The sequence below is a fragment of the Eurytemora carolleeae genome, unplaced genomic scaffold, assembly GCF_000591075.1.
Source record: "Eurytemora carolleeae unplaced genomic scaffold, Eaff_2.0 scaffold1247, whole genome shotgun sequence".
NCBI lineage: Eukaryota > Metazoa > Arthropoda > Copepoda > Calanoida > Temoridae > Eurytemora > Eurytemora carolleeae.
The window spans coordinates 24,321-51,522 of NW_019397134.1; the positions used below are offsets into that span (position 1 = coordinate 24,321).

At 30.5% G+C, this 27,202-nt stretch overlaps 1 protein-coding gene across 2 annotated transcripts in view; it reads left to right on the plus strand.

Annotated features, from left to right (window-relative positions):
- The first annotated feature begins 412 nt into the window (after nucleotides 1–412).
- Nucleotides 413–27,202, plus strand: part of LOC111712237 (neuronal acetylcholine receptor subunit alpha-10) — a 43,460-nt gene continuing 16,670 nt past the window's right edge. For both annotated transcript variants that reach the window (XM_023486804.1, XM_023486805.1), the window contains exons 1-10: nucleotides 413–528; nucleotides 3,260–3,327; nucleotides 4,161–4,283; nucleotides 7,896–8,005; nucleotides 14,080–14,143; nucleotides 17,784–17,903; nucleotides 22,016–22,069; nucleotides 23,491–23,591; nucleotides 25,447–25,514; nucleotides 26,998–27,038. In XM_023486804.1, the coding sequence (XP_023342572.1) occupies nucleotides 486–528; nucleotides 3,260–3,327; nucleotides 4,161–4,283; nucleotides 7,896–8,005; nucleotides 14,080–14,143; nucleotides 17,784–17,903; nucleotides 22,016–22,069; nucleotides 23,491–23,591; nucleotides 25,447–25,514; nucleotides 26,998–27,038 (792 nt within the window). In that variant the 5' untranslated portion in view covers nucleotides 413–485. The remainder of the gene's footprint in view (nucleotides 529–3,259; nucleotides 3,328–4,160; nucleotides 4,284–7,895; nucleotides 8,006–14,079; nucleotides 14,144–17,783; nucleotides 17,904–22,015; nucleotides 22,070–23,490; nucleotides 23,592–25,446; nucleotides 25,515–26,997; nucleotides 27,039–27,202) is intronic.

Here is a 27,202-nt window from a genome sequence, read left to right on the forward strand (position 1 = left end):
TAAAAATTCTATAGTAAACTAATTAGATGTTTAGGAACATCTTTCTCAACAGAAAGGAATTGAGTTTTTGCCACAAACTCTGATTTTCTAAATCCTATAGCTTTACAACCCAATGTCGTAGACCTTAGATATTTCAAACTATGATTTCTGCTAGATCAAATAAGCAAAGTTTAATATATCAAACGTTTGCACTATCAAGTTGCAATGATATAGGGATTAGAAAAGTTGAGTTGGTGGCAAAGACTCAAATAATATTGAGCACTTGTTCTTATGACATTAATCGGAAAATTTTCATCTATTTTTGCGTAAGGAGCTTGCCACCATGGATCACTAGGTGCGGTTTGTTTACAACAAAAAGTTACAGGACAAACATCTTATTATAAACGATCATCTTATTGTTAATTTCAGAATGAAAATGATACCCTGATTATGTGTTTACATTAAGTTAGTGTACCGAGTCCTAGGTTTTTAACCATATTGTACAAATGGAGACTTACTTGTACATCAACATCATTATTCTTTCCTTGGGTAATTATGATTATAATTACGATCATATCAAGAAAATATAACACTAGAAGAATGTTCAGAAAATATGATACGGTGGTCAGCCTATTAAACAATGTACAGTGATAACCAGAAAACTCTGAAATAGGAAGACGACTGTATAGCAACACTTTTGTACAGTTAATGCTGTTGCAAAGCAAATAGTTTTACTAGACACTTATAGAACTACTTATTAAGTTATGTGTGACGTGTCCCAATATATTTAAAGTCATATATGCTTGAGTCTAAAAGTCGTCTCACTTTTCTGGTTATCACTGTATATAGACCACTTTAAAGAGTGTGTTCGCGAAAAATGAAAGGGGGTGGCTTACGGCGGAAAATAAGCGCTTTTGATCGCTACTAATCTTAATTCTATCTGTTGCCTCTATAAGGAGAAAATTGTTTAAAACGACTTATACTGAAGAACGTAGCGTCCATACAAAATCAGAAAGTTGCAATATTCTACTCAGATCGTAAAAAAGTCATTTTAATTCCAAAAAAATCATTCGGTTATTACAACCAATAATCATCGACGCATTCGTATTTCATAATATTTCATAATATTTTTTTTATTTTTTTATGATCTGATAGTTACTTCTGAAAACATTTATTAATGTTTTGAGGATATTTTACAATGAAGACGACATTTTCATACTTTCCAAGAATGTTCGAATATCCAGCGCCAGCGAAAAATTATTTAGAAAAAAACAAATTAAAATATTTTTAATATAAGAATGTGTTGAAAAATAATCGATGACTTTTGTTTACCTATGTTGAATGCCACAAGCTTTTTTAAGGTTAAAGACGACTTTGCAGTTATCAATCAATTCATATTATTCCTGCTTATTCAGAACATCACTGTATATTTATGTTTTATGACATAATATAGGATTACCTTAAATGTAATTAAAAATTTAAGTTTATCTAATAGTTTGTACTTTTTGGAATATTTAACCCTGATATACACTTTATAAATAAGAAAATTTTCTTCTTCAACACTTTATTGATAAATGATAATGATAAAGTTATATAAAAAATACGTAGTTTAAAAAATGTTAACAAAACTATTTTTTTCAAAAGCAACGAAAATGTTTTTTTAACAGAGACAAATTGTATTAGAAATTTAAGAAAGTCAACTGCTGGGATAGAGTAAAAAACGCAAAAATACCAAAATATGCTTTATATTAGAAAATTATCAAAGAACAGTTTAAAAACTTTTTTGACGGAAATTTGTTTGTTAGTTTTGAAAAATTAATCAACAATTCAAATGAATATTTTGAGCAATGTTCAGACTTTAAATTAAGGGCATATCCTTTCATGTTTATAACCTAGACAATAGAATTTTGAAATAACTTTTTGTTTATAATTAATTTTCTGCGTGAAATTTTTAATATAATTAGGACAAAAAGAACATGTAGGAAAGATTTTAAACAAAACTGATTTGTATCCTGAATGTCAGTTTTTCTTCGAATTGCATGAAAAAGCACCAAATATTTTTTATATATTTCATTATCGATTGTTTTAATAATCACACAGACGTTAAAGGGAAAGAATTATTTTCCGCTGAACACTAAATACCCTTAATTATCATACAGTTAAACCCTAAATAAGCCATGCATAGAAAGAATTCATCAAATGTCGTGTTCTTCACTTTCTGATAATGGAATGTTTCAGATATTTAGTTTTTTAATTCAATGATTATATGGAGCTATTTAAAACTGTTCCCGCATATTAATGGCTATTTATTTATTTTCGCAAATACTGAGATTTACGTAAAATAGTAAAAAAAACATCCAAAAATTTTCAAGGTGAAATTTGATAAATTCTTTCGATGAATGGCTCATTTAGGGTTTAACTGTATTAATATAAAAAGGTTTGAAAATGTAGAGTTCATGGGGACCAGAAAAATGACATAAATGACAAATGTTTTGTTATTTTTAATTATATTCAGTGTATTGGCCAACAATATATAATAGTCATATCAAATATCAGAAAAATGTTGTTGGCCATTGATCATTCTACACCCACCCCCCCCCCCCACTGTACAAGGGTTGCCAAGGAAGTTAAAGAACTATGGAGATGAGAATAGGGTTTGTTTACATCCTTTTTTATCTACAGCAATATTGCAGTTATCAAATTAGTATACACTGAACTATGATATTTTGTACAGGTGTATTTTAAAAGGTCAAAATGTACACTGAATCATGATATTATGTACAAGGTATAATTGAAAGGTCAATATGTATGCTCTGAGCTCAAAACGTAAGACAGGGAAGCATTATGAAAACCAGTTTTAAAACCCGGGTTTTATGAATGGGGTTAGGCCGTTTTGTGGTTATCAATGTTTTTGTTATGAAATATTTGTTTATTTATTTTCTTCATATTCTTCATTCTTGTCAAATCTCTTAAATCAAAATCTACAAAATGTTAAGATCCCAAAAAGGAAACTCGAGAGTTCGAGACTGTGATATTGTGTACAGGTCGATACGATTACTGAACCATGATATTGTGTACAGGTGTATTTTGAAAGGTCAATATGTACACTAGATCATTATATTGTGTACAGGTGTATTTTGAAAGGTCAATATGTACACTAAATCATTATATTGTGTACAGGTGTATTTTGAAAGGTCAATATGTACACTGAACCATGATTTTGTGTACAGGTGTATTTTGAAAGGTCAATATGTACACTAAACCATGATTTTGTGTACAGGTGTACAGTGTTGGGGAGGAGAGCATGAGTATAGGCTGACTAAGTACCTTCTTTCAAACTATGAAGAGGTAAACTATACACTGTGAGACTTTCCAAAAAGTAGAAATTTTAAAATATTTTATTCAAATCACAAGTTTTAGTAAAGCGTACTTTGTCACCATAATATATATTACTAAAGTATACACTGAACCTAGCTTGTGTCAACTACAAGGTGCCCCGCTAAAATGATAATTAATACTCGAATGGAGGACTTTCAGATAGTGGCCCACATTTTGAAACTCTTAAATGATGTAACCTTCCAATTAGATAACAACCAAAGATGAAGACTATCTTCAAGTTTATCAACACATTATGTGGGACACCCTGTATGACCATTATTCTACCCCACCCAACTTATCCAGCCAAAGATATTTTATATTCCCCACACCCCTTCCCGCTTCCCTAAGGAATCACCCCCCCTTTCAAACATGGGCACATTTCGGAATTTGTTACTTCCCCTATTTGATCCGGACAAATTGGTATAATAAGCTTGTTGGTTGTGTGGGGAGAAGTCTAGGTGCTTTAGGGAAAATATTAGATTTAAGATAAGAGAAACTACCAGGGGGAAAAGATTTACGCAACATTTAGAAGACTGGTTAGCTAGGTAATTTACCTACTCAACTTTTCTAAGTTGTTCTTATTGGAAATAATCAATTATCAAATTACCCTCAATTAAAATTCACAACAATACACGTACAATCTTTCTTTGTTTGAGAAAACTTATGGAGATACATCTCGACTCTTCCTCATTTTTTATACTAAGATAACGATTTAAAAGGGTGTAGTTGTGAAACAAGCATATAAAACATTTAATTAAGAGCCATTGAAATTAATTCAACGATATCTTTATATGCATTTTTAGTCTGTTCGTCCCGTGGAGAACTCGAGTTTACCACTCATAGTAGAGTTTGGAGTTTCACTTCATCAGATAGTTGATGTGGACGAGAAGAATCAGATTCTTACTACCAACTGCTGGTTAACACAGGTAGAATATAACCTTACTACCAACTGCTGGTTAACACAGGTAGAATATAACTTACTACCAACTGCTGGTTAACACAGGTAGAATATAACCTTACTACCAACTACTGGTTAACACAGGTAGAATATAACCTTACTACCAACTGCTGGTTAACACAGGTATAAAATAACCTTACTACCAACTACTGGTCACCTTTTTTAATGCTTTCAATATTACTCAAAATATGACGAATTTTGTTCAGATTTAGGTAATTTTTTCCTTTATTTAACAAAATTATTAATATCTCCAGTAATATTTACAGCTCAAAAAAGGCAGACCAAATTTTGGAAATACCAGAACTAAGAAAATTTTTTGGTTATTGTTTCAAAATCATACATGTCAAAGTAGGTTGACGACTGAATGTCACAAATAATTCAAAGAAAACAACACGAATTACAAGTAGTCTTGCTACCGTCATGTCTCGTGGGACACCCTGTACTTGACTTGTGCCCTGCGGAATAAGTTAACTGAGCCGAATTCCATGGAATACCCTGTAGCTGATCTGTGGAATAAGTTAACTGAGCCCAATTCCATGGAATACCCTGTACCTGATTTGTGGAATAAGTTAACTGAGCCCAATTCCATGGGATACCCTGTACCTGATCTGTGCTGTGGAATAAGTCAGCTGAGCCCAATTCCATGGAATAGCCTGTACATAATCAGTGCTGTGGAATAAGTCAGCTGAGCCCAATTCCATGGAATACCCTGTACCTGATTTGTGGAATAAGTTAACTGAGCCCAATTCCATGGAATAGCCTGTACATAATCAGTGCTGTGGAATAAGTCAGCTGAGCCCAATTCCATGGAATACCCTGTACCTGATGTGGAATAAGTCAGCTGAGCCCAATTCCATGGAATACCCTGTACCTGATCGTGCTGTGGAATAAGTCAGCTGAGCCCAATTCCATGGAATACCCTGTACCTGATGTGTGGAATAAGTTAACTGAGCCCAATTCCATGGAACTCCCTCTACCTGATCTGTGGAATAAGTTAACTGAGCCCAATTCCATGACTAGCACTGTTTTATCTAAGGGATTGAAGATGTCCTTTATAAAGTTAGATTTCTCTAATCAAATCAGCTTGATTGTGATTTGTGAAGAAGAAAAATGATCAACTGGGATAGAATTATAGGTTCAAATTCGATTCGAAAGGAAAGTTTTATTTCTTTTTTCTCGTGAGTAAAATGTAAAATATTCGACTGAAAGACATCTATTCTACATTTTACAAGACGTTTACGTTCTACTAGAAGTACTTAGACATTTCTAATAAAATCGAGGAAATACAAAAGTACACAGACTTTACTTGCAATCTATTCTATATCATCTAATTCTTTTTTAAAAGCTTTGATACTGAATCCTCAACTGTGCAAATATATATTAAACCCTACACTTTACCCTACACTTTTTATCACATTATAAAGATATGGTTTGATTAATTGTGTACTGTCCCGTCTGGCCGACTAAAGTCTGTATAGGACGTACTGTACTGTACAACATGATCTAGCTGCTTAAAAGTCTTCCCTGTATGCAAAGCATTAATATAAATAAAATCTAGAGAATAAATAAAACGGATGTTAGCTGTAAACATTGATGTTTACTGTCAGAGTTGTTAGTAGGGATGTACATTGTTACAAGTAAATATCTCATAAACGCTGTGTAAAATACCGTAAAATTTGAGTGTACGCTACTGCAGTGTGAACTCAGATGACCTCGCATATTCCTGGAAAATCTGGACTTTTTTATTTTCAATAAAGATTTCGAATGTGAATATTCAAATTCTGCCACATCTAGAAAGTAAATATTTAAATCTCTTATATATAAAACAGCTGAATATCATGAGCATGTTTTAGATAACTCAGGAAAAGTCTGTCATCCTTGATCAGTAAAAGGTTTAAAGGGTACTGTTGTGAATCCTTGATCAGTTAAAGGTTTAAAGGATACCATTGTGAATCCTTGATCAGTAAAAGGTGTAAAGGGTACTGTTGTGAATCCTTGATCAGTAAAAGGTTTAAAGGGTACCATTGTGAATCCTTGATCAGTTAAAGGTTTAAAGGGTACCTTGCTAAATTCGGGGTTCCCTCTCTTTAAATGGAAGGTCACTTGAAATTACGATACAATCCTTTTTAAATAACAGAGATGCCCATGTGTGGTAATCATTCATTTTAAAAAAAAATACTGAACAATTATTTCCTTGTGTTATCTGTTCATGTTTAATTCCAAAAATTACAAATTTTAATTCAATGTTTAGCATCATTTGTCCTTAAATATATTTTTAACTATGTGAGTTTTCCATGCGTTTTTGATCAATAACTTATGGTTTTTCAAAAAACCCTAGTCCTAATTGGAACTCTTGGGACGTTGCCCATCCCTATAGCGATGTAGGAGCAGCACAGGGCATTGACTCTGTTGCTAGGCTTGAGTTGGAAATAGTTACTTTGTTCTAGTTTTACATGTGTCAATGTTTTTATTCTACAACTTAGAAATATTTCAACCTTCCGCCATAAACTTCTGATAAATGTATGAAATCTTATCTAACATTTAGTTTATTGGTGAACAGAGTTTAGACTTGGTAAATATTTCAATTGGTTTTGTCTGCTGGTTTTTCATGTAATTTTGCTAATTCAAACTTTACTAAAAAGATCATACGAATCAAAGAACGTATTACTCGTACTTTGAATAGATCTGAAATTGAACTGTTTCTGAGCATCTGATTTTGACTGATGATTTCATTTCAAATCTAATCTGTCCAAACTATAATCTGAAACCATATTCAAAGCACACTTTAAGAAATGTCAAACATTCATCTGACAAACTGTGTTGGGGCACCGAAGAAAAATTCAACTTAGTTATAGCTCGATTCTTCAAATGTTATTGTTGATGAATGATAACATAACTATAACAAAATTTGACGACTAATGACGTAGATAACATTTTTTAGAGTGTTCAAGCAAGTTACACCTTGTGAAGTTCAAGTTCGTGATTTGGCCGAAACAGTTTAGCGAATTTCCCGCATTTTTATAGTTCATTGTTGACATTCGGGTTCGCAGTTTTTGGGAAATCTTTGAATATTTTCTTATTAGTTTTGGGCATCCATTTCCATTGATCCCAATTAAATAGTTGAATTGAGTGTGTACAACGCAAAGATTAATTAACAATAAAAGATAGGAGTCTAGATGTCGTCTTTTCAAGATTTAGGGTTTTTCGTTCACAATAACATTGAGGCAGAAGCCCAAAGGAGTTACGCACCTTCGGCGTAGAGAAGGCTCTCTCTATATGCAGCATGCGCGTAACTTCTTTTGACTTCTGCCTCATGGTTATTGTGAATGAAAAACCCTTAAATCTTGAAAAGACGGCATATAGTGTTATATCTATTATTGTTAATTAATCTATAGTGCAACGTCACTTTAAAGGAAACCCCGTCGTTGATGAAAATAATCAATTTTGAAATAGAATATCAACATTTGTTTTATTCAGACAACGATTTAAAGTGTATCATTGTAAAAACTGTTATTCTAAATTTTAAATAAAATGTTTCTTGAAATTACGCCGACAGTTCCATTACAGTACTTTATCCTAGGTTTGGAATGATACTCATCTCACCTGGAATTATTCTGATTTTGACGGAATAAAAGCAATCCGGCTTCCGTACACCAAGGTCTGGAGACCGGATATAATCCTCTACAACAAGTAAGTACAAAATAATGATAGCCAGTACAATGTTATGGTTATTGCGTACAATGTATAATTATTGAGTACATGTTAAGAACCCCAGGGTACTCATAGTTACTCCCGCCGTTTATCCGCGCTTGGTCATAAATTACGATTTTTATTGGACTCACTTAACTTAACTTAAAATCTCTAAAACAAGCCAAAAACATGCTCGTTGTTCTCCCGAGTTCCCCAATCAAAGTTTTAGGAAAATCAGTGATTGGGTTCCTGAGTTATGATCGGACACTCAAACAAACAGACGAACAGAGATTACATTTTTGGAGTTCGATGTAGTGTCCAACAAAAAATAAAGATTACCTTAAAAATTCCTGACGAGAATCAAGTATAAACTATAAAGTTTAAAAAATAATGTTTTATTATATTTTGTTTTCCATGTAAAAAACATCTCCGTAAGTTTAAGTTTAAATGAAGTAGACATGAAAAGCAAAAAATATAATAAAGGGAAAGAAAATGTTTCAATTTTATGACATTTTGTTTCGTTTTTAAGTATTCAAAAAGAATAAGTTTTAACTTCTAAGAAATTTTACCAATCTTGGTGTTATATAAAACCCCAAAAAATTGGCCAAAAAATGTTAAAGGGGGTGAGTAGTGGTCACAGTTATCTCAGTCTGATTGAGTCCTATAGATCATCGATATTCACGTTTTGAACTTTGCAAAATAAGCAAAATAAAATGTTTTTCATATATTTTTAAGAATAGCTTTAAAACTAGTTTGAAGATTAATTGTTACTTAAATAATTAGCTGAATAATCATATTAAGATTAATCTAATGATGCTATTGCAGGGCAGGGGGGGGGGACCATTGGGCGAGGCAAGGGCCGATACAGGGGGCATAGGGAGGAGATTTTCAATCTATACAGAGTCTTTAATTAATCATCCGTCTATTCTTTTATTGTTATCAAAACACATAATATATAGATATAGCATGCACCCCATAATATATAGATATAGCATGCACCCCATAATGAAGCCTCGCTGCACTGGGGGATCTTAAAAGCGGGGATTTAAGAGATTACTAATCGTAGTTTCAATATGGAACCTGGTTTTAATATAGAACCTGGTTTTAAAACAAAGCCCATAGATAAATAAATAAACATAGATAGCTTATGTACGCAAAATCACCAAGAATTGTACAGTCCGCGAACTCATACTTCTAGGGGTCAAAGTGTACTTCAATGGTATTTTAATGGATTTCAACATAGGGTATAAAATAACTCCTGGAATGGAACTATTTGAACATTATTTCACTGAGCAACATATCATATTTACGAGAACTAAAGAAGGACATGAAAAGGACTATACTAACTTAAATTTCTCTCTACAGAACTCATGTACACCACAAGTACTCAATGACATAAGAACAGCCAATGTTCACAACCGACCTAGTTAATCTATATAATAGGAATATCTTTAAAACATCTCTGTACATTTATATCTTTCAAGATGAAAAATGTCGTCTTATGCGCAATCTATCTTTATCTATGACAAAACCTGGTTTCAATATAGAACCTAGTTTCAATATAAAACCTGGTTTCAAAACTAAATCTGGTTTGAATAGTAAACCTGGTTTAATAGTAAACCTGGTTTCAGTTGTAAACCCGGTTTCAATAGTAAAACTGGTTTTAATAGTAAAACTGGTTTTAATAGTAAAACTGGTTTTAATAGTAAACCTGGTTTTATTAGTAAACCTAGTTTAAATAGTAAACCTGGTTATAATAGTAAACCTGGTTATAATAGTAAACCTGGTTATAATAGTAAACCTGGTTATAATAGTAAAACTGGTTGCAATAGTAAAACTGGTTTTAAAAGTAAACCTGGTTTTATTAGTTAACCTAGTTCAAATAATAAACCTGGTTTTAATAGTAAACCTGGTTTCAATAGTAACCTGGTTTTAAAGTCAAACCTGGGTGCAATTGTAAATATGGTTTAATAGTAAACCTAGTTCAAATCGTAAACCTGGCTTCAATGGTAAACTTGTTTTTAATAGTAAGCCTGATTTTAACAATAAACCTGGTTTTAATGCCAAACCCCGGTTTCTATAGTTAACCTGGTTTCAATAGTAAACTTGGTTTTAATAGTAAACCTTGTTTCAATAGTAAACCTTTTTCCCTAATAAACCTTGTTTCAATAGTAAACCTGGTTTCAACATCAAAGCTGGTTTGAAACCTTTATCTGATCTATAATGTGGGCGATATTGTCGTTTTTTAGTTCTGAAAGGGTGCGCGAGGCACTTTTGTAGTGAAGCCACAATTATAAATATTCTGTTTTCAAAATTGTAAAGATTGATAACAAACTTAATAAAACAAAGTTGTTCAGGGTACCGTTGAGGGTGCATTAAGGGTCATTTAAAATTAAACTTATTGTCCCTTTAAGTAAAAGGGAAAATATTAATGATTTATTTCCAACTATACATCCTTGATTTGTTTATAAATAAATAGAAAATTATAAGAAACCTCAACATATTTATGACCACTAAGGGAATTCTGAGATCTATTCCTAACAAAATATTTATAACGTTCTCAGTAAAAACCTATATTGGAACCAAATAATAAAGCAAAACTCTGATGCATCTGCAATTGTTTTTTTTTAATACGATATATTTTACATTTTTATATTATAACCCTACTATCAAAATAAGTTCAAAGCTAGATAAAAAATTTTAATAAGCAAAAATTATCTGATTATTCAGAACCGCATTCTGAACCGCATTCAAATGTTCCAGCTCAATGTCAGTCAGTAAAGTTATATTTTAAACATATTTCCATTCAATTACAAAATAATCTTCGCGTTGTATTCAGAATAATTAAGGCTTTATTTTGATCATTAGATACCTATCAAATATTAATTTTAGATTCGTTGCATTGTAAACTGTTTTAAAATAAGCTGTAATCAATTTAATTTCAAAGTAATACAGACTTTGCAACCAACCTTGATTTAATAATTCCTATATCTTTGCAACCCAATGTCGAAAACCTTAGATATTTTAAACTAAAGATTCTGTTAGATCAAGTAATTTAAATTCAAAATATCAAAGTTTACACTATTAGGTTACAAAGATAAAGGAATTAGAAAATTAGTTCTTGGCAAAGACTCAATATCATAATCTAGAAAATTTACTCAAAGTGTTTTTTTTTTACTTATTCACTCATCTCTCAATCATAAATAATAATTCATTCATTCTAAATAAATCCGTGTTCCATGAAACTTTTTCATAAATACGGCCGTAAATAAACATAATCTTTGATAAATGGACAATATATGATTTATCTAGATTGATAAAATATTTATCTAAAAGCAATAATTTTGTAAAATAAGTTTAAAAATCTATCCATGGGTAATGATAGGAAGAGAAACTCGCAAAGTTGGTATACCCCCTTACCGTTATTTTACTCACATTGGATTAATATGGCCGTATCTTGATAAGTATTTTGAGCGGTAATTTTCTAGAAAATTAGATCAAGGACAAGAGAAATGAAGTAAAAATACTCTAATCAATTAATCAATTAATTAGTTTGAACGTGTCCTCTCTCGATCTTGTCTAATCGGAACAGATATAAACAATTAGCACCCACTCTGAGAAATGGAAAAGAAAGAAAGATTTTAGATAAATTAAAAGAAAAGAGAATGACAATGAATGGATAAACTTTTCTATTTTTAGCATTTAACGGTACATTTCCTTTATTAAGAAACAAATTAAATTTTCATTTTTAAACTTACTAAGCTTGTTAAAAGGTAAGCCTAGGGTAATTTCTATTTAAGTATCCCCCCCTCACCCCTCCTCTCTTTTTACTAAGAAAAAGAAGTTTTGCCATTTTTGATTTTCTGAAAAAAAATTCCATATTTTCGAAACTATGAAATAATATACTAAAAATGTTAAAATTGATTTTAAAATTTCTGGGAACTAATCCCACAACGTCTATTTGGTTTTTATTTAAAATTTTAATTTGTATTTTGCTATATCTTTTTAAAAAAAGTATACTTACTTATATAGGATAAGTCAAAAAAAAATGTGAAAAAAAGAAATCCGCGAACCTTTTTTCCCGTCATAATAATAGATAATAGATAATTGCTATCTAATCCTAATATTTCATTAAGATCAGTCTGACCAATTGAGAGATATATACATATAAGAATCCCCAACATTTTGATGAAAGAGATCCGATTTATTGTTCAGTTAACCATAAAAAAAAAACAGTTAACAGTTGCACATTAATTGAAATGTCAATCATTCTTTTGGTGAAATTTCACCGCTCTAATTCTTAGATCTATTTTTTATTTATTGATGACCTTGCTTGAACAGCTACACTAGAACTAAATTGCGAATTTTCCTGATACGATTTTGCGAGTTTTCTCCATTTCCATGAGTCTGATTTGTATGAAATTATAGGATTAGCTAGAAATTATACATTAACACATTTTTTGCTTTTATTCTTATTTGATTTTGAGTGCGTATTAAAAAAATGTATAACAATATTCCAAAATAATGCAAAAAGTACATGCATAATAATTTCATGAAAAAACTAATTGTTATGATAAAGACTACGCTACACTTTTTTGGACTCACCCTGTAGATATATAGATAGATAGATAGATAGATAGATAGATAGATAGATAGATAGATAGATAGATAGATAGATAGATAGATAGATAGATAGATAGATAGAAAGATCATGAAGTACGCAACAAAAGAACTCTTTTGTTAGAATAATAATAATGGCATCAATAACATTGTTATCTATGAAAGAAATATAACTAACCTGGTTTTTTCTCTTTCACTTTTATTGGTCAAAAACATCAGTAGAGGGAGTTGTAAGGGAAAAAGGAAAAAAAGTGTTCACTTTTTTTCCAGAACAGAGTTTAAATCGGATTTAAAAATTTCAAAGTATAAACATTTATTTTTTAAATGCATAATCGGAAACCGAGAGCACTTTAAGCGCCAAAAAGTGCAATGAACCCAACTTAAACTCAAATATATGCTGCCTACTAATATATCGTTTATATGCTGCCTACTGATATATCGTTTATATGCTGCCTACGAATATATGCCTGTGTGTTATGGCATTCCACTCTGACGGTCAACCAGACCTGTGCACTCAAACGAGTGCAGAAAACCTGTCTGTCGTTTGGGAAAAAATGTCTTTTAAGCTCAAACCACAGACCCTTGTTTCCTCTACACAGCCATAACCTTAGATAACAGAATCTGTTGACAGTTGTTGAAGCCAGGACGGAGATGTTAAGGAGATCATGTATACCTTTACATCCAAAGATTATTGAAAAGTAAATAAACATAAATATGTTTTTATTAATATGACTTTGAAATGTATCTATATCTTATTTTATATATAAATGTTAATCATAATAAACTTTATTTATTTATTTATTAATTTATTTATCTAGGCACACAATTAAAAGGTCAAAGTGCGAAATTACTCGTAGAGCTCCTTTAGTTCTAATTTTATGAGGAAAACAATTGTATTTGTTTGTGTATATATCAGAAGTTCTAAACCTGTTTTTTTCTCAATATTTATCATTTTTGATAAAATCACACTGAATTAGAAAGAAGGATACTGGTACTTTGTGACCCTCTCTAATTTGATGAACACGTTTGCGAAAAGCAAACTTATCTGAGCTGAAAACTTTAGAATGAGATATCCTTAATCTCGATTACTTAATCTAAGTATCCAATGTACACACTTTTGATTTTCTTCTTAAACCATACTTTCTTGGATGTAGTACAGAAAATTCAAAACCGGTTTTTCTAAATTAGAGAGTTCCTCTCTTTTCTGTATATAATCTTAAATGGCGCGTAAAATTTCAAATATATCGGCTTCATATAAGCGACTCTGATTGGTTTAATCTTATACACTTTTCAGAATACAAGTACAAGATTAGATTAGTCTCGATATTAAGAAGAAGGGATCGAGGATCAAGCATTAATCTCGATATCCACTATTCTAAAATTCCTAACAGTTTTGTTCTTCTCAATTGACTTGTGAGGTTTCAATGTTTAATCTAAATAAAATGTACTTTCAGTGCTGACTCTCAGTACAACACAGCTACAATCAACACAAATGTCATCGTTTCTTATACAGGAGAGGTAATAATAATAATAATAATAATCATATTTATAATACATATGAATTGATTGGAGCCTTTTGAGAAAGACCTCACATCACCCGAGAAATTATTTTTGGTTGGTCAAAAAATACTCTTTTAAAACAATTGTGGAAGCGCGTCAATAAAAAAACAGTTTCATAATATACTAGCTGGGGAACCCGGCACTGCTCAGGTTAATCATACTTACTCATCCCGTTTACCCGCACTTGGTCGAAAATCATGGATTTAGGAATGTTTCCCTTTAAAAATTGACCCAATTAATTTAGAACCTGGAAATAAAGCTAAGGACATTCCAGTGATTGTCTATAGTTCCCCAAACAAAATTTGAGGAAAATCGGTGATGGGGTCCCTGATTTATGATTGGACATCCAAACAAACAATCACAGATTATTACTTTTTAAAGATGAAGAAAAAATGGTGCCATGGAAAGTATAATCAAATGATTGGCTTGCAACAGCACAAAGCTCCACAGTAAAAAGATTTTACAAGTATTTGCATTAGCGTGTGCCCCCGGGCAACCCCCCCCCCCCCTCCTACAAACGAAGATTAACAGTTAAGTAGTTAACTCGTTCTGACAAGAGTCTAGTATATATATTATAGAAGGAAGGAATCCATCATATAAAGAATACTCAAGGGACGTATTCACTATATTAGGTATTTACAACTATGTAATTATACAGTTCTCTTTATTGTACATAAAGGAGGTACATTTGTACATAATGATAACTCACATTTGTCAAAGCAACGTCAACTTCTATAGAAGTGCAAACAAGGGTCTACTTTGCTTCGCTGAACCCAACTAAATAAAGATTGAATGACGATTTCAGATTAGCTTTAAAAAACTTTTGCTCTATTCAAAATTATTTTTAAAAATGTTTATTTTGATAATTAAATTTTTTTTAAGAAAATATTTTTTTAATTGCTTGTTAAAATAAACAATCACTTAAAACAAAGAAAATAATTTTTCTCAGGAAAGCTATTTCTCCCAAAAGTTGTGTAGTGTTGGTAGCCCTATTTTTACATAGATTTCTTTGTTCTTCATTTTTTACTGTACACTTGTAAGTAGAGAATAATCCTCTTATTCTTTATCAAAAGGTTTTTTTCATTTGGAAAAATTCATTTTTTTCTTTTCAAAGGAAGGGAAAACAAGTTTAAACTAAAAGTTCTTTATCTTACAAAACAAGTCTAAAAATTCGAATATATTTTTGTTAAAGAGACTGAGTAACACTAGAAAATGAGATATTTAGTTTTGAAGTTTGAGTATTTTAATTGCGGGTTCTCCATAAAAACTACTGTGGCTTTCTTGCTTAAGAAACAATTAAGGTTTTTTGGAAGAGCTAATCAGGTTTTAAGCTAGAAAACCTGAGATCTGTCTTCCACATTTTTTTATCGATAACGGTCTTAAAGGTTTGTGATCTTTTCTTACTGGAGGGTTACTTGAAATATCGACGACAGTCTCTCTAAAGCAGGATTAAAATAAAAAAAATCAGTTAAAACAAAATATTAACAATTTAACTTAATGTTTACGATCGATATACAGGAGGGAACAAACCAAACCAGGGTGCGATTTGATCATGCACATCCATAGTGTGATGTGTCATATTTATTCTAGAATTTCAAACAAATTAAAAAGTTTTACATTCATGAAAATGTGCCAAAAATATTATTGGAATTTTTTAGAAAGTTTCGAAAATGGCGTAGAGATATCTTCTTGCCAGACTAGCCTTATTCAAACCAAAACAAACATTTGAACAATTAGGAATTGAGTTTTTGCATCAAATTCTTATATTTTAATCTTTGCAACCTACAATGTCGTTCGTTGCAAAAGTGTAAAGATTAAAAAAGTTGAGATTTTGACAACTACTCAATTTCTGTATGTTCATTAATCTCAATAGGGGATAATTCATCCAGGTACTGTCCCGTCTGTTTGTATTCTGTACCAGGTACTGTCCCGTCTGTTCATCCAGGTACTGTCCCGTCTGTTTGTATTATGTACAAAATCCTCTTCATCCAGGTACTGTCCCGTCTGTTTGTATTCTGTACAAAATCCTCTTCATCCAGGTACTGTCCCGTCTGTTTGTATTATGTACAAAATCCTCTAGGTCGGCTTTGTACAGTAAATTATAAATTGAGTTATTTGAGAAACTCTGATCCTTCTTATTTTTCAAAAGTTTAATTATAAAAATGATTTGATATTTTCTGTTCTAGGAAAACATAAATCTGAAACTGAATTATTTCACGTAGTTATTTTAAAAGAGAAATCTGATCTTAAAAATATCTGATTAAAAAATTTAATAAAACCTTCACAACCTGCTCTTACAAACATAACAGGATTTTGCCAATTTCTTCTTTTAAAGGGAAAGACCGCCAATGAATGGTGGTTGAACTGAACATGCAGTATTTTGGACAAAGGAATTGAGTCTTTGGAACAAAATCAAATATTTAAACCACAATATCTTTAGAACTTGATGTTATAAACCTTTGATATTTCAAACTCAGATTATTTGAGCTAACAGAATTCATAGTTTGAAATATCTAAGGTATGCAACATTTGGTTCCAAAGATATAGTTATCAGAAAATCAGAGTTTGTGGCAAAGACTCAATTCCTTTATTAGAATTCATTTGAGACATAGAAAACGTTTTAAAGATCTTTATTTGCTGATTTTGAGCGCAAAGTCGACGGTCAAAATCGTGAATTTTGGTGGGAACGTGTTCAGAATTGGTTTTTTTAAATTTATTAAATAACGACGACAAAAAATGTAAATAAAATTATGCAGTAATCTTATTAGATGTTTAGGTACAGATTGGGGGAAAAGTGAAGCATTTCGATTTACCTTCATTTATTAAAAGTTTGTTTATTTGAATTCTGAATTGAATATCTTCACTTCATGTACGAAGACGACAGTTCTCCTCTCAATCAAATAATCATTTAAAATTTGATATATTTAACGAATGAAATTCCTTTTTATTTCAAGTATATTGATACATATAATTACATATTTGATATTTCAAACAGAATTAGTCGTTTGGCCATTAGTAAATCTGAGTTTGTGGCAAAGAATCAATTTCTTTATATGTTTGTTGACCCCTACGCCCTAAGATGAGGATCATGTAATGTACTAAATAAAGTGCATTGATCTGATATAATAGACAAGCATTGTATTGGGTTGTATTTGTGTATATAGTTAGGGTTCCATTAATTTGATCTAATACAAGAATAGAGGTATATATATATATAGAGATACATCATTATTGGTTTTATTCATCTCTAGTCACTTTTAACATTGTTTCTCAACAAGCATATTCAGGATAAAAAATAATAAGATAGATAAGAATAGATAAGAATATGAAGAGGTAAATAAATAGATTTTAGAATATTTTGATTTGTTTTGACGTTTATAGGGTAGTATCAAACAAGTCTTTGCAACAAACTCTGATTTCTGATTTCTATCTTTGCAGCCCGATGTCGTAGACCTTAAACATTTCAAACCATGAAATTTGTCAGATAAAACAAAGATATAGGGATTAGAAAATTTGAGTTTGTATATAGATACACCATGATATAATAAATATATTTTAAAATTTATCAAAATTATAATTTAGATTAGTTTTATTTCAGGTTGTTTGGTTGTCCCACGGTATGTTTAAATCCTCCTGCGAAGTATCTGTTGAGTACTTCCCGTTTGATATCCAGGATTGTCAAATGAAATGGGCCTCGTGGACTTATGATGGATATTCGGTGAGTTAAAGAGACTATACACTTAATTTCAAGTTAATCTTTCGTACAACAATACCCTTTAAAACAAGTATACAATTCTGTCCATTGCTGCACTAATCTCCAAATAACTAAAATAGAAAAACGCAATTGAAAATTATCAATTTTAGATAGAAAAAAAGAAATGATATGTCCATAATATTTGATCAGAAAAGATTCAAATTGCACCATTACTCTTTAGATTATGAGTTCTTTGAAAATAAGTGCACAGTCCCTTTTATGGTATTCTTAAAGCTGGCAGTAATGTATATAAATCATGGTAAATTACAAACCTGAGAGGTTTAAGATTTTATATACAGGGTTTCTCATAAATAATGAGACTTTTAATAGTGAAAACGAAATCTTTGATCACAGTTAACAAAAAAGAAAAAATTAATTTAAATTTGTAAATGATGTATCAAATATTTAAAGTATTGGTATCTACAGAGGATTGCAGACCATATCTATATCTATTATGACGCGTATCTATAGAATCCCTTCAGACAGATCCCGGTTGTATACAAATATATACATGGTCAGGATCAACTGTAAACAAAGCAAATATATATATGGTCAGGGTCAACTGTAAACTAAGCAAATGTATATATGGTCAGGGTCAACTGTAAACTAAGCAAATATATATATGGTCAGGATCAACTGTAAACTAAGCAAATATATATAATGTCAGGGTCAACTGTAAGCAAAGTAAATGTATATATGGTCAGGATCAACAGTAAACTAAGCAAATGTATATATGGTCAGGATCAACTGTAAACTAAGCATCGTGCAATCCTGCGCGAGTGGAAGCACTGGCAATTTAGCCTCACGAAAAAGTAGATTTTTGAAGAAAAAAAATATTGCTAACCCCAGGGTACTCAGGCTTTCTTTCGAAAAATTCCAGCCAGATTGGTCCAGCCGTAGGGGCAGCCTATAGCTAACATTTATATATATGGATCTTCAATATGTATACTTTGCTTGTCTGTTTGTATCCATTAAACGTCAAAACGGCTGAACCGATCAGGCTCAAACTTTGTTGTTCACAATTGAGATAGAGAAAATGTTCACAATTGAAATAGAAGATGAAAAAAATTTGTATTATATACTAGCTGAAGTGCCCGGCGTTGCCTGTAGAATTTAAAAAAAAAATTTGAAATAAATTCCGATTAAAAAATCGATTTTGAACTTTTTTTAGCGTAAGATACCCTCAGGCTACGCAAGGGTTTCCTTAAAAAATTTCAGCCAATTCGGTACAGCTTTATTATTTAGATAATTAGCAAAAGTACAATATTTACTGTGGAAAAATATTATTGTTTTGCCTTCTCACCCCTCGGGTTTCAGTCCAGCTATAGCTGACATATATATTTAATTTTTTATGTAGGTTAGAGAAGAGCTTTATTCTAAATTTATGTTATCCAAAATTCTAAATTTATGTTATCCAAAATTCTTGATTTTTCGTTGCATTTCTTTATTTCGTAAACCTCAAATTTTTTTTGGCTCGTTCGTCAATGATCAAAGAAGACATGAATTTTTTTTTTTAAATAGACCACTCTTGGCATTAAGCGTCTTTTCTGCAGAATCAAATATATATATATAATCCATTAAAAACAATCCTTTAAAACCACATCAGATTTCGAGGATTTATTTCTAAAAACTGTAATCTCAAAAATCTTCTAAACTTGGAAATTGATGAGGTGCTATGAAAGCCAGCTAAATGATTTAAAATTTCATTAATCAGAAAGTTGTGAACTTCACACAAAAAAAAAAAAAAAAAGATTTAATAACAATTTAATCAACTGTAAACTGGAGTATTTTTTAATTATCTTTAAGTGTAATCTTAGGTTCAAAGGCAATTTCAACAAAAAAATTGATTGTTTGCTACAAACCCAAATATTCGTATCCCTATATCTTTGCAATTTGATGGTGTAAACTTAGACTATTTGAGCAGAATTAATAGTTTGAAATATTAAAGGTCAACAACTTCGGGCTGCAAAGATAAAGGGATTAGAAAATCTGAGTTTGTGGCAAAGACTCGATATCTTTCAAGGAAAGATTCATACCCTATTCACACTTTTTTGATAAATCTTATCTTGAAAAGTCTTTGATTTCTCTAATGCATATATCAGCTTGTCCCTTCATTATATAAAACCCATGTATTTTAAAAGGGACCAATTTTTAAATAAAAAACAAGATAATATTCATAGTGTTTACTCTGACTAATTTTGAAGGGTACCTAGGTAAATCCGGCATGCCACTTGAAATTACAAAGACAGTCCCATTAAACATTTAAAGAATTTTTTTTCACCAACTTTTTATTGCGAATTAAACATGAAGTTAAAAATGGTTGCTAAGGAATTGAGTCTTTTCTGATCCCTATATATTTGTAACCCTATGTAGTAGACCTTAGATATTTCAAACTATGAGTTCTTTAAGATCAAATAATCTAAGTTTGAAATATCAAAAGGTTTAAACTATCAGGTTGCAAAGATATAGGGATAAGAAAATTTGAGTTTGTGGGAAAGACTCAATTCCTTTAAAGTAGAAAAGATCAGAGATGAAAAACGCATGATTTTGAATAATTTTGAATAAGTAATTTTGAGAATAGAAATATACAAAACTAAATTGAAGTTTGCATGCATATTAGAATTGGGACTGTGTAAGCAAGAGAAATTTTATTTAAGAGGCAGGTTCTTTTTCAATTATCTGAAAATGAAATGAATTTAAACGCAATTTAAGAAAATAAATGACAAAAAATGTTCAGTCTAGAATTGGAAAACATTTAAGCCATCTTTAGACATTTCGGAAAATTTGATATCTACCAAAGTCGTTCAGCAGTAGATAAAATGATGTACACATTTCTCCAATCTGTTTGTATAGCTTGAGGCCCACTATCAATCTTATGATCTCTAGTTTTTTTACAAGGTTTTACAGGTTTGAGTTTGTAAAGATTTATAAGATTAGATTTTGCAAGTCTATAAATAAATATATAGTATACGTATAATGCATAGAGATACATTACAGGTCATATATTTAATCAATGCTTTCTTTTTTATGCCATAAACTGTAGACTGTAGCTAGTAGACGTAGACTGTAGACTGTAGACTGTAGACTGTAGACTGTAGACTGTAGACTGTAGACTGCAGACTGTGGACTGTGGACTGTAGACTGTAGACTGTAGACTGTAGACTGTAGACTGTAGACTGTAGACTGTAGACTGTAGACTGTAGATTGTAGACTGTAGACTGTAGACTGTAGATTCTAGACTATAGATGATCGACTACAAACTATAAAGATAAATCATCAAGCATACTTTTCTGATTGCTTTTTAAGCAATCTCAGTTAAACCTTTTCCCGCAATTATGAAAGTATGTTGCTGTTACAAATACTTCTGGTTTTTTTTAACCTTTTTTAAAACAACATTAATTCTCTTTGTTTATATTTGTTTTCACACGTTGTAGCTGTCTTTAGAAGAGATAAAATATCAGTAATTCTTGACCAGGCAAATGTTTTAAGGGTACTGTTGTAAATAGGACATGTAACTTTTGAAATGGTTTGATTAGTTACTCGAGATTACAATTACAGTTTCTTTTCAAGGGACTGTAATTGTAATTTCAATCTACCTTCCATTTAAAAATGGGCAATTATAATTTGTGGCGAGTAATCATAGTAACGTGACTACTGACTGTTGAATTATAATGTGTGGCGAGTAATCATAGTAACGTGACTACTGACTATTGAATTATAATGTGCATTCCCGTATCCGTAATTTAAAATAATCCGTTTTTAAAGAGTAGATAGTTGATATCTTGCATTCTTCAACATGTTAAGGGGACAATTTTGAATCGAACATTTCACTCGAAATTTTGTCAATAGTCCCTATAAATAATATATTTTGTCTATAGTCCCTTTAAATAATATATTTTTTCAATAGTCCCTTTAAATAATATATTTTGTCAATAGTCCCTTTAAATAATATATTTTGTCAATAGTCTTTTTAAATAATATATTATGTCTATAGTCCCTTTATATAATACATTTTGTCTATAGTCCCTTTAAATAATATATTTTGTCTATAATCCCTTTAAATAATATATTTTTAGTTGGATTTGCGAGATCAGAATATTAACTCCAGCGGGGATATGAGCAATTATCAGGTATCGGGTATTCATACATAATATTTTTTTTTTTATAAAATTGATGTTTACTTAATGCATGCAGTTCGCATTTACCGCGAAACAAATTGATGCGAAATTTTGCGAGAAAAACTAAAATTTTCACTTTTATTCGCGAAATTTTTTGTTTTTGTTTTTTTTTAAATTATTTTCTATAATTGAATTAATTAGAAAGTAATAAAATAATTTTATTTTAGATGACTGCTTTGTTAAAAAAAAAAAAAAACATAGTAAACCCACGCAAATGAATTGAGTTTTGTAATCCCTTTTATCTTTGCAACCCGAAATAAGAAATTTGTAACTTTCAAAATATGAATTATGTGGGATCAGATAGTGAAAGTTTGAAATATCAAAGGTTTACACCATCAGGTTGCAGAGATATAGGGAATGATTATTTTGAGTTTGTGACCAAAAAAACTCAGTTCCATGCATTAAATTATACATAACAATTAATATTTGACCCCTTAATGCTCGGTAAATACAATCCTTCTCGATAAAGAGAAATGTTCAATCCAAAACGTTATAGCACTGCTAACCATGATATAGCTCATAATAGGAGGTAAAATTTCAACAACAAAAAAGTTTTTCCATATCGAATCCTGAAGAAAAAAATTGACCAATCCCATAAATATATGAACCTGTAGAAATGGACCTTGTAATGTGGTCCCTAGAAGAGAATCCAACGCGTATTTTCTGGAAGTAGAAATAGAGTTAATAAAGTAAATGTTTGTAAACAAAAACCAGGATGGACGAAAAAAATTATCGATTTTTTAAAACAATCGAAAAAATGAATGATTTAAAATAGTTCGAACCATTTTGATCGTTCATTATCGATTTTTAAATGTTCGGTTGAACTAACTTGAAAACACTTTAGTTTTTTTACAGAACGAACGAATTTTCCAACAGATTTTGAAAAAATTAACGATTTTACTAAACGACCGTTCAGTGAAAAAACGAACTAAATAGATGGAAAATGGACGATAATTTTGAGAACAAACGAAATCAATTTATTTTAATAATTGAATAACACGATTGAAATGGAAAAAAACGAAAGCGCACATCTCTGCCTGGATGTGATTCTTCTTTTAAGGGACATGTTGACGTAGTTTCAAAAGATTTTTCATTTTATATTTTTATATGTCAGATTCTGTTCCCTTTAAACCTTTATCTTACAGAGAATAAATCATGTCATCGTTTTTTAAACATGTTGAATTCTGACAATTTCCTTCACTGTTTCTGCATCATAACTCCGCAAATTTATAAATTTTCACATTTTTTAATTACATAATAATGGATACCTTTCTTAATCCTTTATCAGACAAATGTTTAAAGGCCACTATTGCGGACCGGAAATACCATTATAAATTACTTGTACAGTCTCTTTAATGTGTTTTATCCTATAGGTGAACGGTGAGTTTGTTCTGGAGGACTTTAGTTCAGATTATCATATGAAACATTATAGCTGCTGTGAGGAACCCTATCCTGATATAACCTACACTATTAGGTAAACTTTAGTTCAGATTATCATATGAAANATATAATAAGTTTGCTTTCTCTAGATGTGCTCCAATTTGTACGGAAAATGTTGTCTGTTTAGCATAGATAGATAGAATCTGCATATGACGTCACTCTCGCCTCTATAATCTGTGACGTCATAATGGATTTTATCTTTGCTAAGAAAACGACATTTTCCGTACATTGTAGCAGAACGAGACTTAGCAACCATATTTTACAACATTGAGTAAATTATACCGTAAATGAAATGTCAACCAAATTTTACCCGATTCACGATAGTACTTTTTGAACCTTTACCCGGGAAAAAGTTACGAAAATATTCTTGTTTTCGTCTAAAAACTGATAGTTTCAAATTAAGATATCTCTACACAGTAATTTACGGGTTTATAAGATAATTTTATTTAAAAATTGAACTCTGTCCAAGGGTGTAAAAAGGACGATATCTTCCCTATGGTTTCAAAGATAAATGATTAAATGGTATAGCGGTATCGGGTAACTAGAAATTACAAATATGGTTTCTGATTTACTCTCGCCTTAAATTCGAATTTTCTAATCCCTTTGTCTTTGCATTCTGATTCTGGTGTGCACTTTTGATATTTCAAACCTCATGTCTACTTGAGAAGGAGCTGGTAGAATTTACAGTCTGAAATATCAAAGGTCTAAGACACATCAGGTTGCAAAGAAAATTTGAAAAGATGATTTTTTTTTATTTTTGACTAGTGACGAACTAAAGCTCTCAATATGAAAAAAATCTGGTTCAGTTTAGTTTTCTGTCGAATATAGTAATTGATAAAGCACAAAAAACAATTAACAGCAGCTGCAGGAAACCATGAATGTATGAAAAGAAATGGAACAACTTCTGTGAAGACTACCGTCACACAGCAAACATTTAAATTGAATTAAACAATTAAAAAAAAAGTTTATAAAGTTCTAATTAGTAAAACTTCAGTGTAATCAAAAGAAATCTAAAGATGCGGGAATTAAGGTTTTGATAAATATAAATAAGTCAAAACAAAGGGACTGTCTTTGTAATTTTACGTGACCCTCCATTTAAAGGGACATGAACGATTCCCAACAATAACCTTTCAATCCTTTTCTAGCTTTGTATAATTATGAAAATAAACCATAGACAATCCATCAATACTAAGTGATCACTCCTGTATGCCGAGTCCATTAGCGCCTGATCCAATCATGGGGTTCAGTCATTTGCTTGTTGTTCTGAACCAATAGAAATTGTAATGCGGTAACATTTATCTTTCTATCTTTCTCATTATCTAATTAGAAATAAATCCTTACATCGGCGCTATACATTAAATGGAAATATTTACTTCTACTGAAACTATAATGTGATCTGAGAGATAGATAGATATTTTTTACCACCTAAAATGTAAGCAAAAAATAAGAAAGTAAATCAAAGGAAGCACTGGAAAAATAACTTGCTTTTAAGAGTACTTACATAAACAACCCCAATTCTTCAAAAATTGTACAATTTTGAACCTCTGAACCTTTACCAATATCTACTCTGTGAAATAATAAACACAATCTTTGTACAGCAAGAAATGTGCGCAAATCACATTGGTAGAGAACCTACAATTAAGCACATTCAGTTTTCAAAAACAAAATCATGAATCATTATTTGATCAGCTAGACTAAGCTTTAACCTGTTACCGTTGTGAATTGGACATTCTTTCATGGNAACAGTATAAGGAATTGTAAAGATGATGGTCATTGAAAAGTTGTTTGGCATGTCTCTTATAATAAACCAAAAATATTAAAAAATTGAAAAGTTTTTCATTAAAAGTACGTTTTTAAACTTGAAGTCATAGAATCAATAAAATATTTAGAATTCGGCGCCGACCCCTTTTCTACGTGTTTAATCTTATTCTACCCTGTGTGCTCATCAATGGAATAGGTAAAGAAATATATTTATAAAAAGATAAAATAAAAAATTTTATTTTGAATAATCTTTTTTGTTTGTTTATTTTCTTTTGATTTTTAACAAACATTTTTTTATCGATTTTGATGGTTATTATATCGTTAGAACTGACAAGGGTCAACCCAGACCGAAATATATTTTCAATAAATGTGGAACTAACAAAAAAAAAATCTTGATTGAGGTTTGGTCCATCACCATCACCGAATTTTAAATAATAAAAAGTTAAAGGTCATGTCTCCCGAAAAATAAGTTAGTTTGATTTTTAACTCTGGGGGTTAAATAATATTAATGACTACTTTTATATATATTACTTTAATGGATATATTTCTTACTTTAATGGATATATTAAATTTACTTTAATGGATATATTATTTAATTTAATGGATATATTATGAACTTTAAATGATATATTATTTAATTTAATGGATATATTATTACTTTAATGGATATATTATGTACGTTAAATGATATATTATTTAATTTACTGGATATATTATTTACTTTAATGGATATATTATTACTTTAATGGATATATTATGTACTTTAAATGATATATTATTTACTTTAATGGATGTATTATTTACTTCAATGGATATCTTAATTACTTTAATGAATTTATTATTTACCTTAATTAATATCTTAGTTACTTATATGGATATATTATTTACTTTGATTTCAATTTAAAAGTAACCCCAAATAGAACATAACAGTTCTTAGATTTCCGCTTAATTAAGTTTTTACCTAAATTCTTTTCATAATTTGACAAGCAATTATATTTTTTCTCAATATCTGATTTATGGAAATTATTTACAAAAATGCACGAAACTTATTTTATCTGGGAACAAGAAATAGGAGTATTTTTACGTAATTTGTATTCCACTCAGGGAAAATGTAAATTAAAACTTCAATGCAACTTGGGCAGATAGTTTGTATTCCTTCAACTTGGTTTGTACATAAAATTGTGTAGGGTCTCTTTTTATTATTATAGTTATGTAGGGTCTCTTTTTATTATTAAAGTTATGTGGGGTCTCTTTTTATTATTAAAGTTGTATGGGGTCTCTTTTTATTATTAAAGTTGTGTGGGGTCTCTTTTTATTATTAAAGTTATGTGGGGTCTCTTTTTATTATTAAAGTTGTGTGGGTCTCTTTTTATTATTAAAGTTGTGTGGGGTCTCTTTTTATTATTAAAGTTATGTGGGGTCTCTTTTTATTATTAAAGTTGTGTGGGGTCTCTTTTTATTATTAAAGTTGTGTGGGGTCTCTTTTTATTATTAAAGTTGTGTGGGGTCTTTTTTATTATTAAAGTTGTGTGGGGTCTCTTTTTATTAATTCTTAACAGAGACTTTTTTTTAAATGGCATTGAAACTGTAGAGCCGAATTAATCTTATATATCAATTCCAAGACCAAAATTAATGAATTATTTATTAAAAGGAAAATAAAATAACAATATGTTTTTCAGCACTTTTGGTGTTCTATGTTCCTTCAGAGTCTGGAGAAAAGGTAAAAAGATCCAAACTGGAAAAAAAAAATCAAAAGAAAAGAATGAGCGACCAGGCCTCCACAAAAAATCTAAATATATTTCATTTTTGAAAACCTTATATTGTATATACAGGGTTACCCAAAATGGTTAAGACTTTAATGTTAAAAGTTTGTGAATATAACAA